Consider the following 19,342-nt stretch of genomic DNA (forward strand, 5'->3'; position numbering starts at 1 on the left):
GCGCTATCTTGTGAAATGTTGCCAAACTCGGAGGCATCCCTGTCTACATCTCTAAGCCAACTCCTTACTTCCACCCACAGCTGGGAAAACCCACACATTCCAAGCTGGTTCTGAGATATTCTTACAGCCCAAACTTGTTATGTTCTGGGGCTTCAGCCAAGCAATGCATCTTCCTAAGTTTACACAGGACTCTTAGTTAATTCCCAAACCTACATGTTTACATAACCATGCCAAACTCACTCACTGATATAACAATCAGCTTGTAAGTGACTATGTATTAAGAAGTAACTTCCAAATTTTGTTTTGCTTCAAAAGTCTATTTAATCCAATTCTAAAAATATTTCCATATCTTATTTAAAAATGTCTCCCCAGTCTCTGTTCCTAAGGACCATACTTGGTTGTGGGGCCGTGAGAGTGCTCACAGCCATAGATTGAGTAGTCTTGTAGTCTTTCATCGGGAGATTCTGGAGCCAAAGGAACAGGCAAAGCTCTAAACTATGAAGGGGTGCCAAAATACAAGTGTAGAATACAAAAGGCTGTCATATCCAAGTAAGTCAAAGGCAGTTAACAAAATCTACCAGGCCCAGGAGTATGGTGTCAGAAAGAAAAAAGCAAACACTGATGAAGCAACAATAGGCCGTGGGCTGGGGAACTCCTAGGTGATTTCCTAGAATGTCTCATCTATTAGGATGTGCAGCTTGTTTTCATGGACCAGCCAGGCCATGGTCATAGATGGTTTAGCCCATTTAAAGGGTCAATGGCAATCAGAGCATTCCTGAAGCGGGAAATGTTTCTTGTTACCACTGTGTTGGCCCATACCCATTCCAGTGTATTGGTTATTGGAATTAAGATGGCACCAAGGTTTGCTGGTCACTTTTCACACCATAATATGGATGGTTCCTGATTTCAGATTAGCACATTTTGGCATGGGTAATGAAGAAGGAGGTAGAGTCATGCTGGGTCAGGCATAACAGAAGCCAAAAGCAGAACAATCAGAAGTGAACACCAAGGTAAAAATGGCTTTTATGACTCTTCATAGTTCCTTACAACACTTTTTTTTTTTTTTTTTTTTTTGTCAAAGGCAGATTTTGTTTACATATCTGGAGAGTGCCTATGGTATCTTCCACTGTTTGGTGGGCTTGATGGGAAGGAAATAGTGGGGATATGTTGTTATGAAACTTTGTTTGGGTGAAAGAGTATAGTGGATAGTCAAACGTAAAATTCTTCAGGAACTTGCTAGGTGAGGTGACCCAGGTGCTACATAGCAAGTGGTTACTAATTGTGAAATGATGGCTGGAGGAGAAGCTGGCGAGTGCAATCTAAAACCAGGATATGTTCCGGGAATAGTTTTTTTTCCTGATAATTTACTTTAGTCTTAAGAGAATGGAAATAAGCTGACAAATGGGGATAAGATGTTCCAGTTTGTCATTGGAGTCTACGATGACCAAAGTGACATGCCCTTGAGAGTGGGATAAGTCTATGGCACACCCTATGACAGTGGTGCATTTGGAGTAGATAGTGATGTGGCATTGGTATATTCAGACCAGAATTTATTATGGCAAGCAGCTAGCTTAAGGGCTGCGACACTGCAGATTGTTGGGCTCAAAATCATCAGAAATGTGCCCCATGGAGGCTTTGGATGCCCTCCTTAGAATTTCAAGGGCCACCATGGCTCACCAATAGTATTAGGGTGCAGCCGGGGCTCTGCAGTTTGGACTAGTAGAGCAAAAATGGGACGGAAGAGTTTTTCCTCTTGGTGGGCAATAGTTACAGCCAAAAATCGGACAATCCCTCTTCCTCCTTCTCCTTCTCCTTCTCCTTCTCTTCTCTTTCCTTCTTTCCTGGGTTTGACTGTTTGGATGGCCAGAGCGGAACATGAGAGATGAATTACTAGTAGTATCTTGTGAACTCCAGGATCTGTCAGACATCTGGGTCGGGGGCAGGGGTGGGGTCATTTTGCCTTCCAAAAATCAGTTTGCCTTAGCAAGACAGATCATGGAAACTCTTAATCTTCAGACGTTCAAATGTGTTTCTCAAGCTGGCCTAGAGGCAGCCTAAAGTATGGCTCTGCCAGGTCAGGTGCTCGTGGGACCCAAACCTTGCAAATACAAGAGGATGCCCTCCAAAGAGACAGAAGCCACTGCAGTCTTGCAAGTGTCCTTTCATTGGACACTCTAGAATAGAAGCACTGTCCAGGCAGAATGGCGCACTGCTGTATAATGGGACTGCTTAGGGAACTTCTGGAAGACTGCCTTACACTGGTCATGTTCTTTGATGCACCATTTTAGACAAGTTGTACTTCTCAAAACTCTGCACTCTGCAGAGTTAATCTTTGAGATCAGAGGGACTAGTGGAGTTCTTAGCAATCCTGAATGGGAGATTGCCTTGAGGCTGTGGCAGTCCTGGCTAGAATGAGCTCTCCATTTTTCTGAGGCAGTGATGGAAGTATTGATGAACCCTAGACACAACTTCGTATCAATATAGCTACAGACTGCCTCAGCCTCGGGCTCAGATAGCAAGCACTGCAGTTTTGCAAGTATGCAGGGCCTATGCAGCAGGGCTACAGAAGTTTTATTCCTAACTTTAGAGAAACTCCTCTGTTTCCTGTGGGGGAATACTTGCTGGTAGATGGGATACTTATTTGATTCCAGGAATAGACAGCTTTGGGGCCTGCAAGCAGAATTTCCAGCAGGCTTTAAAAGTGAAATGCAAGGTATGTTTCCCAGGTAGTATCTGGGCCATTGATCTCCAGCTAGGAAAGGCCAAGAACAAGAGGAAAGTGCAGTCACTGAGTGCTGCAAGATAGCAGACAAGTGACCTGACCACGGTCAAGTCAATGAGACCGCCTGTGTGAGTGGAACCGGATCTCTCAGGGGAGAATCTCATGGAGCCCACGTGCACTGAGTTGGTGTGGGTACGTGATGAAGAGCCAGGCCTGGTGGTTGAGGGGTCTGTCCACTAAACTTTCTAAGATCCTTAAGTACATTACGGTATGCACTACCAAAACAGTACCCACTCGGCACCACAGGACATGGAATATGTCACCACTGAGACTAGGGGCTGGGACACAGAGAAGTGGGAGGAGGCTAACCAGTTTCCTCTCTCAAGGGCCAGGGCAGCTTTCTAGAGACAAGGACAGCATGGCTCGGTCTAGACATCTGAGCACAGAATGGCTGGTCTCCTATATGCAAGCACAACAGCCTCACCTGGCAGCCTGAGTGCCAGTGATGAGAAGCGAAAGTTCCTCCCTCCACTCTGCTTGGGAGACCACTTCAGGGACACGCTGAGAAGGAGTGGCAGGGTCCCAAGCCCTATCTAAACCTTCCCACAGAGCAGTTACTTGGAAGAGTGGAACTGTCCGGGCTAACTTGCAGACAGCCGCAGTGCAGGTGCCCTCTCTGTGGCACACTTTTTTTTTTTAACCGCCTAATACTCATTATGCCTTCCTAACACCGCCCTGATTTCCTTTCCCCATATTGTGTCCCATCTTAGAGGAACAGCAGTGCAAAGTGTCCTTCCTTCGCTTTAAGGAAGCCAGAGAGATTTCTGAGGTCTTCTCACCATCCCTGGTTCATCCATGGGGAGGTTTGTGACTACAGGGTAGCCTTTCTCTCTCTTGAGACTTTGGCAGAATAATGTAAGGATGAAATAAATGATTGGAGTTCATTTGGTGGTAGCACTAGAGCAAGATGGTGAAGGAATTACTGTGTCTGACCTAAAGCTAGCTGGTTCCTGTTTCTAGCCTAGTTCTTCAAAACTTCCCTTCAAATCCTTGAACCCCCAGCATCCTTTCAATAAAGTATCCTTTTAAATGGGTTTGCAAGAGTAGGTGGCTTGTAACCAAACCACCTCAGCTAATGTAGGTCCACAATGCCAATCACCTCATTCTAATTGTGGTGGCAGCAGATATAACGCTGGTATTTAGAGACTAAGCCTTCTACACAATGGAGCTGACATGGTATTTGGCACATTCTAAGGGACAAGGCTCATGTTCAGGGATGGGGGCTATGGATTTGTATGGAAATGACAACTCATTCCTGCGAAGTGGAAAATTAATAAAAATTATATTAATAAAAATTTGGGGACCCCACAAAAAGTCCCCAAATTTTCTAGAGCTATTGAGGATTTTCTTTGGGAAGGAGCAAGGTAGGACTGGCTCCACTCCGTCAGGCAGCAGCTACAGGCATGAGCCAACAGCTTCAGCTTGTCTGCCATTTGGGCCAGAAGCACTGCTGAGTTTCTGAAGAATTTCATGTTTTCTTTTCCAAGAGGTAAAGAGTGGAACCGGCCAGACTCCACCTAGTAGTCTTGGGTACATCCTAAGGAATGTTGAAACCCATCCCTCACATGCTTTGATGATGGCCAATGGCAGGCCTGGCCAATGTTGGCTTAAATAAAGATGGGGACTCTAGGGTCAGAGGGTATTCTGAGGCTGGAAGAACAGGTAAAGGTCTAAAATTCTAGGAGATAAATCCAAAGATATACCAAATATGTGGAGGCAATACAGGTGTAGAACTCTTGCCACAGGTGTTTAGAGATTAAGAACAAAGGCAAGTGAGCCAGGAGCAGTGAGGCGGCAGGAAGCCCTCGCTGAGTGACTACCCAGAACATCCAGTTGTCATGTGCAGGTTAGTCCACCTCTTCTGCCTAGATGGATTCAGGGTCATGAACAGAGCAGACAAATGAGACAGTAAAAGCAAGAAACGGAGATTCTGGGTGATTCAGCAACACAGGCCCCTATGAAGGAAACCATCTGAGCAATGGCCTGGTGGCCCTTCACTATTGTGAAACAGTCTAGACATGAGTACAGTAATCGAGGGGCTCTGACACCAGTCAGCTCTGCAACTGTGTCTTATAATCACTGGGCCTCAGTTTTATCTTCTGGGAAATGGGAATAACAGTATCTCCCCCACCTACTTTGTGGGGTTATTGCAAAGATCAGATAAATCATAAAAATGCCAGAAACCATAAGAAATCTGAAAATGCTGCAGAAACCTAAGGGCATCATCAAGATTTACTCTCTCTTTTTTTGAGATAGAGCCTTGCTCTGTTGCCCAGGTTGGAGTGCAATGGCACAAACATGGCTCACTGCAACCTCTGCCCCCTGGATTCAAGCATTTCTAGTACCTCAGCCTCCTGAGTAGCTGGGATTACAGGTGCACACTACCATACCTGGCTACTTTTTGTGTTCTTAGTAGAGACATGGTTTTGCCACATTGGCCAGGCTGGTCTCGAACTCTTGACCTCAAGTGATCCTCCCACCTTGGCCTCCCAAAGTGCTAGGATTACAGGAGTGAGCCATCATGCCTGGCCAAGATCTTCTCTTTTAAATTGAAAAACTAATCCGTTTTTTAAATTTGCAAGTCTTGTCTGCAGAGTTCAAAGTTTTCAAAAAGCATTATGTTCTTGAGAGAAACTGACATTTCACAGACCTCTGTTAGGAAATCAATTGAAGAGGCTAGCAAACTTTTGCACAAGCTATTTTTAATGTGAGAAGTGAGCTAATGCACTGACTCCCTACAACCATCTCTGTGACTTTTAAAGAGAAAATGCTCTTGGGTTGTATGTTGTGGCTTTTCTAGTGACTGTCACAAAGGTAGTCCCTCCAATTGAGCCACATCAGCTCTATGACATAGCAGTATCTGAGGTGTGTTCAGTGGATAGAGCCATTGTGAACCCCAGAGCTCTGTGGACACTACTTGGGTTTCGTTTTGTCATCAAATTTAGTCCGGATTCTGGATTTAATGTTGAGAGCACCCTCCTTGCGTGGTACCTCTAAAAAGACAAAAACAATTAGAATATTGTAGTAATAATATCTTACATTTACTGAGGGTTTTTAATTTTACAAAGAAGTTTTATAGTTTTTCTGCCTGAGTAACCCTCAAGCTACAAATAAGCCATGTGCCACAAATTTGACTCTAAGTTGGTTACTGGTATTCAGAATGCATTTCCCAAGGTCAAGTGTGGTCAGCTAACTGCTTGAGTTCTGGGTCCTGGCGCAGGAGAAAATGTGGCCAAAGAGTGAAGAAGAGAAAGAAAAAGGACATTTCCTCCTTCCCTCTTGTACACATCAGAAGCTTGGTGAAAAAAAAATTCAGATGGAGACAGTCTTCAGAAGCCTTCCTTATCCATTCCTGAACCCTTCTGTGGTCTCCCCAACCCCTTCTCTCCAGACTCCTATGCACAGACCCTCCACAAGCTCCATCCCTGCGATGGTGCAGAAGGCCTCTGGACATCAAGCCTCCTCTCCCTGACATGCACATGAAGAGCAGCCCCATGACACTCTGCTTCCCAATTTAAATCCTTCGGATGGGCTGCCGCCATGTCCATCCTACATGTGGTTGCTTTCATGTGCTCGTTGTATTATACTGTTAGCGTAACTTCCCCACACCCAACTGTAGGCCCCAGTGAGATCAAGGACTAAGCCATATTCATCTTTGCAGACTTCCCTCTTGATTCCTTTTTTCAGTCACAGCTCAGAGCACAGTGATTTGCTAATTATTAAAAATATTAACATAAAAACAAAAATAAATACATCTCCTACTCTGTCCAGGTCTTCTCTTTACTCAGCATTCACAGGTTACTACTTTTACTACAGTATAATTTTCTTTTCCTTCACTGCACAAGCCTCAGGAAAAAAGTGATTTTATTGCACTAACATATGCAAATATAGCAGTGTCAGATTGCTCCAGAGGTATCTGCATTTTTTTCAAAGGGCTACCTACTAACTCGAAGAAGTGTCTAACCCATGGATTTTCTGGAGACTCTGTTCAGGTCACTTGCAGGGCACAGGGACTGCTGTGAGTAGGAAGCAGCTCTCCTAAGCTTTGCAAAGCATCTCATCCTCCACTTCAGCAGCCCCTGGCAATGACTTTGCTGGTGGTTTCTGGAAGGAGGGAGAAGGGTGACTGGGTATCTGTGTAGGTTACTGTTTGCAGGCTGAACACTAACTTTCTGTAGTAATCCTCTACCTTAAATAATTAAAACTTCTCAGTTCTGGCTTTAACCGACTCCTCAAGACCTATGAGAATGGACAAAACTAAAGTACTGCCTTCCATACGGAGGTAACCTCTCTAGTTTAAATTTAAAAGTAGGCCTTTTGGACGCTTTGATTATTTATCTTCCTAAATCTAGAAAAGGTCTAGTTTTCAAATGATCAGGATAAAACTATATTCAGAATATAAGAAGATGAAATTTTAAAAATTCACAAAAACTCTGTTGCATATATTCAAACCTAAAACTAAAGGATTGATTGTCAGGCTTGTAATAAATAACATTTTCACCAGTTCAAAGTTGAAAGGAGTAGAAAAAATGAACTCACACTCTTACAGTGTTAATATCACTGTACCTAGGCCCAGGAGCTGTGAGGGGCTGGCTGACTTCACTGGTTTTGCTGAGGGGTAGGTGGAAATAGGAGTGACAGAGAAAAACAGAGAGTAGATGTATTCCAGTACTATCCTTTGCACCAGGAGTTGTCCTGGAACAGATCACAGGTTGGAGATGAAAGCAAAAATCAAAACATAGCCTCTAATATTAGAAACATTGAGAACTGCTTCTGGGCAGATTACAGTACTAATTAGAAATAAGAAAATGAAAAGTTAAATTCCTCTCCCTATAGAATAAAATAGCTTTAAAAATCACATGAAGTCAAACATGTACCAAAAAATAAAGATAAAATTATCTACAAACCTGTATCACCCACAATGTCTGTCAATATATGGGCATATTTCTTTCTGGTCTTTTCCCTGGCTTTTAAAAATGATGTCATATCCTATTTCGTGTGTTTGATATTTCACATAAAATAAACATAACATCAAAATAATGTCATATCCTGTTTCTTGCATGTGATAGTTAACATCAAAATTTCCCATGTCACTAAAAACTCCTTGAAACACCATTTTAATGGTTGTGTAATATTTATGTATATTGAAATAGCATAATTTAATCTTTCTTTCACAATTGAACAAGTTAGGTTGTTTCTATTTTTTCTATTATACACAATGATATACTGAACATCTTTGTGTATTAATTTTTGTATATTTAGGATTATTAAGATTCTCAAGTGTGAAATTATGCATATATTATCATGTAAATATTATACATATCACACATATATTATTCATATATTAACATGCATATATTATGAATATATGCATGTTTTAAAGGGATATCCATATATACTATCAAATTATTTACTAAAATGGTTGTATGTGTTTGTCTACTCACAAGTATTATCTGTATAACTATTGTACGTTGGCATTTCTAAAAAGCATTGTGTTTTCTTTTATTTAAAGAAAAAAAAAAAAACAGCCGGGTGGGGTGGCTCACACCTGTAATCCCAGCACTTTGGGAGGCCAAGGTGGGTGGATCACAAGGTCAGGAGTTCAACACCAGCCTGGCCAACATGGTGAAACTCCATCTCTACTGAAAATACAAAAATTAGGCAGGCATGGTGGCAGGCACCTGTAATCCCAGCTACCTGGGAGGCTAAGGCAGGAGAATCACTTGAACCCAGGAGGTGGAGGTTGCTGTGAGCTGACACCACACCACTGTACTCCAGCCTGAGCAACAGAGGGAGATTCCATCTAAAAAAAAAAAAAAAAAAAAAACACCTTTGCCAGTTTTATAAATAAGTATCTGAATTAGTTTATTCATTCACAATTGTTATCCATTTGGTTTTCCTTTTTGTGAGTTGTTTGAATAAGATAGTTATGTGACGAAAATATGCACATTCCTATGAGAAGTATAAACTAGTAGATTAGCACTAAAGATATTAATGTTCTTCTAAAATATCTGTCGCCCAAATTTTCTTTCATAAATATAACCTAAATAAAGCAAAATAAGAAGGAGTCCTTACCTTTCTTTGGAGACTTTGAGGAATTTTCTGCTGACCTGACTTCTTCTTGTTCTTGGTCTTCTTCTTCTTTGACTTCTCTTTCTCCTTCATTTTCTTTCTCTCCTTTAGACTCCTTTCTTGATGTCATGACTAACTCCTCTAGATCTTTATTTTTTATAAGTGTATGATGAAGTTTCTCATATGCATCTTCAAACTTTTCCTCTGCTTGCATGGCTCTATTTTCAACCTCCCTGATATGGAAGAGAAACACAACAAAAGAAAAAGTGTTGAAAAAGTATTTTTGATTTAGAAACTCATTTTCTTAAAAGGCAGTGGGATTAGATGACTGTGTCTGAAGGGTAGAAATAAGGGAAGCAACAGCATCAATGATTATCTGAGAACTGGGGGCACAGGAGTAACTCTGAATGCCAATGTCAGAGTAGAAATCATGCTGCTATTTAAGAATATATTTATCATTTCTTAGTAAAATCCGATTTGGGGGTATCTGAAATTCTTCATTAACAGCCAGGGAACTTCCTTTCAGGAGTTCATTTTTGGCTTCTCTTAACTGATGTGATCCAACAAGCTAAATTCAACAGAATCTCTTCTTTTCTAGCACCTCTAAAACCAAATTTTTACAGTCAAGGAAACCAGCTTGAGATGTGCTTCTTAGTTACTACAGCACGTTATATGTCTACATGGCTACGCTTTTCTCCTGGCATCCCCAGCCAACTGAACTGTATCGCCCTTTCTACTCTTTGAGTTATATAACATTCCTTCCCAAGCACAATAGTTTCTCCAGTTCCAGTTATTTCCCTAAGTCATCTCTTAGAAACACAATGGATCAGATCACTCTAACACCCCCTTCCAATACACACAAATATTTTGACTTCCTCTATCTCTCCACTGCAGATAAGAGTGGATGTTCCTACCAGAGCAGTGTAGTTCACTGCCTCTAGCAGAACATGTGGAGATACCCATCGCACTCATGAGGATAAAGAAAGCAGGAGAGCCAAAGGGAAGCCAAAAAGTGTGAATTTCTCAGTCAAATCTCCCGGCAAGCCCATATTCATCCTCTTACCATTGTGTTGCCTCATACTTACAGTAACTTCTCCTGCATATGTTCAATTACAGCCACTGCTTCAAGATATTTTTGGGCCAATGTACCTTGCTTAGCTGATTCTCTCTGACAGAAAATATGATATGAATGAACTGACAGTCTCAACAATTAGTATTCTACTTTTCAGGATGTTCTGGATCAAGCCTTCTAAAATATTCTTTTTCTTTTACCCATTATCTATCTAATAGACAGTAAAGCACACCCTTAACACACACACACACGCACACACACACACACATATACGAACTGGCCGTATAAGCTAGGCGGGCTGCTTGGTTCCCTATTTTAAGATGGTCTAGAAGAAAAGGATAAAAGCCCCTCACTCAAGGTCTAGCCTATGGCTCCCACATCTCTAACAATGAAATGGTTAACTTTTGGGTGGAGAAATTTGACAAAATCTATTGATTCCCCCAATCCAAGAAAATGCACAATATGAATATACACACAAAATGTTACACACCACTTCAGGGAATTAGTGGGATAAAGCCCATCCATAAGCTCCTAGAGTCACAGTGTTCTGCAGAGAGTAAGATACTGATCTAGAGCTGACTTAAACCTACCATGGTCCTAGAACAAAACTTCTGTGGAGACATTTTAAATCTGCTTTCTTGCTGAGTTTCCACAGCCGCTGTCTCTAAGTTTCCAATTTCCCAACAGTTCCTGTTGTTAGGGATATGTGCTCATTATCATAGCTCTCAATAAAGTCTACTAGATGAATGTTTAAAAACTAGTCAAATATTGACTAAGAGATTGTTAAACTAAGGAAAGAGATGAAATGCTGATGTTAGAATGAGGTTTAGGCTGGCCACAGAGGCTCATGCCTATAATCACAGCACTTTGGGAGGCCAAGGTTGGTGGATCTCCTGAGGTCAGAAGTTTGAAACCAGCTTGGCCAACATGGTGAAACCCCATCCCTACTAAAAATACAAAAATTAGCTAGGCATGGTGGCAGGCACTTGTAATACCAGCTACTCAGGAGGCTTACACAGGAGAATCACTTGAACCCAGGAGGTGGAGCAAAACTCTATCCCCACCAAAAAAGAGAGAGAGAGAGAGGTTTAAAGATGAGAATGAGATCTGGGATCCAAGATGGCTGTTTAGGAACAGCTCAGGATTGCAGCTCCCAGTGAAAGTGCAGAGGGTGAGTGGACGCTGCATTTTTATTGCCCACAGACTAGGAAATTCCCAGGTGGAGGAGCTCCATGGGTCACCAGCGCGGCTGTGTCGGCCGGCGCCGCTGCTTTGCCCCGCGCGGCTGCTTTGTCAGCGCCCCGGTGCAGCGGTTCTCCGTACAAAATACACTGGTCCGGGTGCCCTTTTGGCTGGTGATTGGAGCCACTGGAAGTCGCCCATTCATCCGTTTAAAAAGGGGACTGAGCAGGGAACCAGGACAGTAGATTCCAGGGCAAAAAAAGTGCCACGAATCTCAGTGCCGCTGTTTAAGCCAGCGCAGTGAGTTGCCATATGGGAAAACACACAGATCCCGGCGCCTCTTCAACAGGTGACTGGAGCACCAACTTAAAAAAAAAAAAAGGCTCTGAGGCAGGGAGCCAGGCACTTGGCTGGTCCCACCCCCACAAAAGAACAGCAATCAGAAACTCTCTGGATTGAGAGTTTCACAGCAAGTGCAGCTGAACCCGGGATGGTCCAGCTCTGTGGGGGAGGGGCGTCCGCCATTACCGAGGCAGCCCACCACTACGGAGGTAGTCAGCCAATGCTGAGGCAGCCCGCCGTTGCCAAGGCAACCCACCATTGCTGAGGCAGCCCACCGTTGCCAAGGCAGCCCGCAGTTGCCAAGGCAACCTGCCACTACAGAGAGACTCAGCTTTAACAGAGGCGGGCCACCACTGCCGAGGCAGTTCTAACTACACCCATATAAACAGGGCTGCAGGGAAGTTTACTCGGCAGCTGGGCGGAGTCCACAGCAGCTCAGCAAAGCCTCTACAGGCAGACAGTGACTAGGCTGCCTCCTTGCTGGGCAGGGCAGCTCTGAAGAAAAAAAAACGGCAGCAGCAGCATAATAGAAACTCCTAAATAAAGCCCTAAATCCCTGGGACAGAGCACCTGGGAACAAAAAGCGGTTTATGTGTTCTGCTGCAGCAGACCTAAATGTACCTGCCCAGCAGCTCTGAATGAACAATGGAGCTCACAGCTCAGCATTTGAGCTCCTATACAGAACAGACTGTCTCCTCAAGCAGCTCCCTGACCCCTGTATATCCAAAGAGCCACCTCATAAAGGAGAGATCAGACTGACACTTGGCGGGTATCCTTCTGGGACAAAGATAGCAGAAGAAGAAAACTGGTAACAACCCTTACTGTTCTGCAGCTGCTGCAGGTAATCCCCAGGCAAGCAGGGCCTGGAGTGGATCTCAGCAGACCTACAGCAGAGGGGCCAGACTGTCAGAAGGAAAACCAAGAAACAGAAATAACCTCATCATCAACAAACAGAACATCCACTCAGAGACCCAATCTGAAAGCGAGCAACTACAAAGATGACAAGTGGATAAATCCATAAAGATGGGAAGAAACCAGCGCAAAAAGGATGAAAACACCCGAAACCAGAACACCTCTCCTCCTACAAGGGATCACAACTCCTCACCAGCAAGGGAACAAGGTTGTATGGAGAACGAGTGTGATGAAATGACAGAATCAGACTTCAGAAGGTGGGTAGTAAGAAACTTCTGTGAACTAAAAGAACACGTTCTAATCCAATGCAAAGAAACTAAGAACCTTGAAAAAAGATTTGACAAAATGCTAACGAGAATGGACAAAATAGAAAGAAATATAAGTGAATTGATGGAGCTGAAAAACACAATGCGAGAACTCCACGAAGCATGCACAAGTATCAACAGCCAAATTGACCAAGCAGAAGAAAGGATATCAGAGGTCGAAGATCAACTCAATGAAATAAAACGGGAAGGCAAGAATGGAGAAAAAAGGGTAAAAAGGAATGAACAAAGTCTACAAGAAATGTGGGACTATGTGAAAAGACCTAATTCTACATTTGATAGGTGTACCTGAATGCGATGAAGAGAATGAATCCAAGCTGGAAAATACTCTTCAGGATATTATCCAGGAAAACTTCCCCAACCTAGCAAGGCAGGCCAATCTTCAAGTCCAGGAAATACAGAGAACACCACAAAGATACTCCTCAAGAAGAGCAACCCCAAGGCACATAATCGTCAGATTCACCAGGGTTGAAATGAAGGAGAAAATACTAAGGGCAGCCAGAGAGAAAGGTCAGGTTACCCACAAAGGGAAACCCATCAGACTCACAGCAGATCTCTCAGCAGAAACCCTACAAGCCAGAAGAGAGTGGGGGCCAATATTCAACATCCTTAAAGAAAAGAACTTTCAACCCAGAATCTCATATCCAGCCAAACTAAGCTTCATAAGTGAAGGAAAAATAAAATCCTTTGTGAACATGCAAGTACTCAGAGATTTTGTCACCACCAGGCCAGCTCTACAAGAGCTCCTGAAAGAGGCTCTACACATATAAAGTAACAACCAATACCAGCCACTCCAAAAACATGCCAAATGGTAAAGAGAATCAACACGATGAAGAATCTGCATCAACTAATGGGCAAAACAGATAGCTAGCACCAAAATGGCAGTATCAAATTCACACATAACAATATTAACCCTAAATATAAATGGAATAAATGCCCCACTCAAAAGACACAGACTGGCAAATTGGATAAAAAGCCAAAACCCATCGGTGTGCTGTATCCAGGAAACCCATCTCACATGCAAGGATACACAAAGGCTCAAAATAAAGGGATGGAGGAAGATTTACCAAGCAAATAGAGAGCAAAAAAAAGCAGGAGTTGCAATTCTCATCTCTGATAAATTAGACTTTAAAGCAACAAAGATCAAAAGAGACAAAGAGGGACATTACATAATGGTAAAAGGATCAATGCAACAAGAAGAGCTAACGATCCTAAATATATACGCACCCAATACAGGAGCACCCAGATACATAAGGCAAGTTCTTAATGACTTACAAAGAGACTTAGACTCCCACACAATAATAGTGGGAGACTTTAACACCCCATTGTCAATATTAGACAGATCAACCAGACAGAAAATTAACAAGGATATCCAGGACTTGAACTCAGACCTGGACCAAGCAATCCTAATAGACATTTACAGAACTCTCCACCCCAAATCCACAGAATACAAATTCTTCTCAGCACCACATCACACCTACTCAAAAATTGACCACATAATTGGGAGTAAATCAATCCTCAGCAAATGCAAAAGAACAGAAATCATAATAAACAGTCTCTCAGACCACAGTGCAATCAAGTTAGAACTCAGAATTCAGAAACTAACCCAGAACCGCACAGCTTCATGGAAGCTAAACAACTTGCTCTTGAATGTTGACTGGATAAACAATGAAATGAAGACAGAAATAAAGATGTTCTTCGAAACCAACGAGAATGAAGACACAACATACCAGAATCTCTGGGACGCATTTAAAGCAGTCTCTAGAGGAAAATATATAGCAATAAGTGCCCACATGAGAAGCAAGGAGAGATCAAAAATTGACACCCTATCGTCAAAATTGAAAGAGCTAGAGGAGCAAGATCAAAAAAACTCAAAGTCTAGCAGAAGACAAGAAATAGCTAAGATCAGAGCAGAACTGAAGGAGATAGAGACACAAAAAACCCTTCAAAAAATCAATCAATCCAGGAGCTGGTTTTTCGCAAAGATCAAGAAAAATGGACAGACCACTAGCCAGATTAATAAAAAAGAGAGAATAACCAAATTGATGCAATAAAAAATGATAAATGGGATATCACCACAGATTCCACAGAAATTCAAACCATCATCTGAGATTATTACAAACAACTCTATGCACATAAACTAGTAAACCTGGAAGAAATGGATAAATTCCTGGACACTTGCACCCTCCCAAGACTAAACCAGGAAGAAGCCGAAACCCTGAACAGACCCATAACAAGGTCTGAAGTTGAGGCAGCAATTAAGAGCTTACCACCCAAAAAAAGCCCAGGGCCAGACTGGTTCATAGCCGAATTCTACCAGACATACAAAGAGGAGCTGGTACCATTCCTTCTGAAACTATTCCAAACAATACAAAAAGAGGGAATTCTTCCCAAATCATTTTATGAGACCAACATCATCCTAATTCCAAAACCTGGCAGAGACTCAACAAGAAAAGAAAACTTCAGGTCAATATCCATGATGAATATAGGTGCAAAAATCTTCAATAAAATACTGACAAGCTGATTGCAACAGCACATCAAAAAGCTCATCCACCATGATCAAGTAGGCTTCATCCCGGGGATGCAAGGCTGGTTCAACATACGCAAGTCTATAAGCGTAATTCACCACATAAACAGAACCAAAGACAAAAACCACATGATTATCTCAATTGATGCAGAGAAGGCCTTTGACAAAATTCAACAGCCCTTTATGCTAAAAACCCTCAATAAGCTAGGTATCGATGGAACGTATCTCAAAATAATAAAAGCTATTTATGACAAACCAACAGCCAACATCATACTGAATGGGCAAAAACTGGAAGCATTCCCCTTGAAACCTGGCACTAGACAAGGATGCCCTCTCTCACCACTCCCATTCAATATAGTACTAGAAGTTCTAGCCAGAGCAATCAGGCAAGAAAAAGAAATAAAGTGTATTCAAATAGGAAAGGAGGAGTCAAATTGTCTCTATTTGCAGACGACATGATTGTATATCTAGAAGACCCCATCATCTCAGCCCAAAAGCTCCTGAAACTGATAAGCAACTTCAACAAAGTCTCAGGATACAAAATCAATGTGCAAAAATCACATACATTCCTATACACCAATAACCGACTTAAAGAGAGCCAAATCAAGAACGAACTTCCATTCACAATTGCCACAAAGAGAATAAAATACCTAGGAATACAACTAAGAAGGAATGTAAAGGACCTCTTCAAGGAGAACTACAAGCCACTGCTCAACAAAATAAGAGAGGACACAAACAGATGGAGAAACATTCCATGTTCATGGTTAGGAAGAATCAATATCGTGAAAATGGCCATACTGCCCAAAGTAATTTACAGATTCAATGCTATCCTCATCACGCTACCAATGACCTTCTTCACAGAACTGGAAAAAACCACCTCAAACTTCATATGGAACCAAAAGAGAGCCCGCATAGCCAAGTCAATTCTAAGCAAAAAGAACAACACGGGAGGCATCACACTACCAGACTTCAAACTATACTACAAGGATACAGTAATCAAAACAGCATGGTACTGGTACCAAAACAGAGATATAGACCAATGGAACAGAACAGAGGTCTCGGAGGCAACACAACATATCTACAACCATCTGATCTTTGACAAACCAGACAAAAACAAGCAATGGGGAAAGGATTCCCTGTTTAATAAATGGTGTTGGAAAACTGGCTAGCCATGTGTGGAATGCAGAAACTGGACCCCTTTCTGATACCTTATACTAAAATTAACTCCAGATGGATTAAAGACTTAAACATAAGACCTAACACCATAAAAACCCTAGAAGAAAATCTAGGCAAAACCATTCAGGACATAGGTGTAGGCAAGGACTTCATGACCAAAACACCACAAGCATTGACAACAAAAGCCAAAATAGACAAATGGGACCTAATCAAACTCCACAGCTTCTGCACAGCAAAAGAAACAATCATTAGAGTGAATCGGTAACCAACAGAATAGGAAAATTTTTTGCAGTCTACCCATCTGACAAAGGGCTGATATCCAGAATTTACAAAGAACTAAAACAGATTTACAAGAAAAAAACAAACAAGCACATTCAAAAGTGGGCAAAGGATATGAACAGATACTTTACAAAAGAAGACATACATGAGGCCAACAAACATATGAAAAAATGCTCATCATCACTAGTCATCAGGGAAATGCAAATCAAAAACAACATTGAGATACCATCTCGTGCCAGTTAGAATGGCGATCATTAAAAAATCTTGAGACAACAGATGCCGGAGAGGATGTGGAGAAATAGGAACACTTTTACACTGTTGGTGGGAGTGTAAATTAGTTCAACCATTGTGGAAGACAGTGTGGCGATTCCTCAAGGACCTAGAAATAGAAATTCCATTTGACCCAGCAAGCTCATTACTGGGTATATATCCAAAGGATTATAAATCATTCTAGTATAAGGACATGTGCACACGAATGTTCATTGCAGCACTGTTTACAATAGCGAAGACCTGGAACCAACCCAAATGCCCATCGACGATAGACTGGACAGGGAAAATGTGGCACATATACACCATGGAATATTATGCAGCCATCAAAAACGGTGAGTTTGTGTCCTTTGTAGGGACATGGATGAACCTGGAAACCATCATTCTCAGCAAACTGACAGAAGAGCAGAAGATCAAACACTGCATGTTCTCACTCACAGGCGGGTGTTGAACAATGAGAACACATGGACACAGGGAGGGGAGCACTACACACTGGGGTCTGTTGGGGGGAAATAGGGAAGGGACAGCAGGGGGTGGGGAGTTGGGGAGAGATAGCATGGAGAGAGATGCCAGATGTAGGTGATGGGGAGGAAGGCAGCAAATCACACTGCCACGTGTGTACCTATGCAACAATCTTGCATGTTCTTCACATGTACCCCAAAACCTAAAATGCAATAAAATAAATAAATGGGGAAAAAAAAAGATGAGAATGAAAAGCTTTTGTAAAGTTAAGATGGAATAACGAGTTTTCCAGGAATTATGTTGGAAGAAAAATATCTGTAAAATAGATCAGGCACGGTGGCTCATGCCTGTAATCCCAGCACTTTGGGAGGCCAAGACGGGTGGATCACAAGGTCAGCAGTTCAAGACCAGCCTGGACAAGATGGCGAAACCTTGTCTCTACTAAAAATACAAAAATTAGTCAGGCGTGGTGGTGGGCTCCTGTAATCCCAGCTACTTGGGAGGCTGAGGCAGAGAATTGCTTGAACCCGGGAGGCATAGGTTGCAGTGAGCCGAAATTGTGCTACTGCCTTCCAGCCTGGACATCAGAGCAAGACTCCATCTCAGAAAAAGAAAGAAAAATATCTATAAAATACATAACTTAGGAACCCCTGGTCCCCTTAGAGTAGCTAAAAGTTATGTTAGCACCGTATCTTTTTTTTTTTTTTTTTTTTGAAACAGAGTCTCACTCTGTTGCCAGGCGTCAGGCTGGAGTGCAGTGGCGCAATCTCGGCTCACTGCAACCTCCACCTCCTGGGTTCAAGTGATTCTCCTGCCTCAGCCTCCCGAGTAGCTGGGACTACAGGCTCACGCCACCATGCCCAGTTAATTTTTGTATTTTTAGTAGAGACGGGGTTTCACCATGTTGGCCAGGATGGTCTCAATCTCTTGACCTTGTGATCCGCCCACCTCGGCTTCCAAAGTGCTGGGATTACAGGCGTGAGCCACCACACCCGGCCAGCACCATATCATTTTTATACAATGTTAAATAGTATTGAATTCCCTAGTTGGGTTTCAGATACATACCCAAGAAGACAACACATCTGTTTCAAATAGAGGTTTGGAATGAATATTTTCATCTTCTCCAATGAATCGAATGAGTGTTTCCTTCTCTGTAGATGTTGAAGGTTGCTAGAACACAGAAACATGCGGACCTGTTAGCAAGCTGGTGTGTAACACAGTGGCACATCAGCGAGTTTCCTGGCACCATATTGGAAGCTTAAATTTTCCATTTGCTCTAATCATACAACAAGCACTTCTGAAGACTTTCACATAACAAACACTGTGAATGGGGAGTGAGGACAAGGGATATAACTATGGGAAAAACATAGAGGATTTCTTCCAGGTTCCAGGAACTGTCAATATTGCAGGACAGACAGATAATAAAATGAGTAATTATGGTATAACATGATTACTATTAGCCAAAAAGTGTTTCAAGGGCTGTTTGCACTCAGTAAAGGGCCATGCAATCTTCCTAGGTACTTTGGGAATTAGTCACAGAGAAAATGTCATTTAAAGGCTGAACGGGGTTTCACCATGTTGGCCAGGCTGGTCTCGAACTCCTACCCTGGTGATCTGCCCACCTTGGCCTCCCAAAGTGCTGGGACTACAGGCAAGAGCCACCACACCCGGCCTTATTCCTTCCTTCCTTCCTTCCTTCCTTCCTTTTCTCTCTTTCTTTCCTTCCTTTCCTTCCTTTCTTTCCTTTCTTTCCTTCCTTTCCTTTTCTTTCTCTTTCTTTCTCTCTCTCTCTCCCTTCCTTCCTTCCTTTTTCTTTCTTTCTTTCTTTCTTTCTTTCTCTTTCTTTTTCTCTCTCTCTCTCTCTTCTTTCTTTCCTTCTTTCTTTCTTTCTTTCCTTCTTGCTTGCTTGCTTGCTTGTTTGCTTGCTTATTTTATGTTCTGGGGTC

At 42.4% G+C, this 19,342-nt stretch overlaps 1 protein-coding gene across 1 annotated transcript in view; it reads right to left on the bottom strand.

Annotated features, from left to right (window-relative positions):
- Positions 1-5,469: 5,469 nt before the first annotated feature.
- Positions 5,470-19,342, bottom strand: part of AXDND1 (axonemal dynein light chain domain containing 1) — a 117,415-nt gene continuing 103,542 nt past the window's right edge. The window contains exons 22-25 of the mRNA XM_032291279.1: positions 18,462-18,566; positions 9,940-10,022; positions 8,858-9,087; positions 5,470-5,775 (exon numbers count right to left, since the gene is read on the bottom strand). Of these exons, the coding sequence (XP_032147170.1) occupies positions 5,696-5,775; positions 8,858-9,087; positions 9,940-10,022; positions 18,462-18,566 (498 nt within the window). The 3' untranslated portion in view covers positions 5,470-5,695. The remainder of the gene's footprint in view (positions 5,776-8,857; positions 9,088-9,939; positions 10,023-18,461; positions 18,567-19,342) is intronic.

Source organism: Sapajus apella, unplaced genomic scaffold, assembly GCF_009761245.1.
Source record: "Sapajus apella isolate SASKATOON/1434 unplaced genomic scaffold, GSC_monkey_1.0 scaffold25, whole genome shotgun sequence".
Taxonomy (NCBI): Eukaryota; Metazoa; Chordata; class Mammalia; order Primates; family Cebidae; genus Sapajus; species Sapajus apella.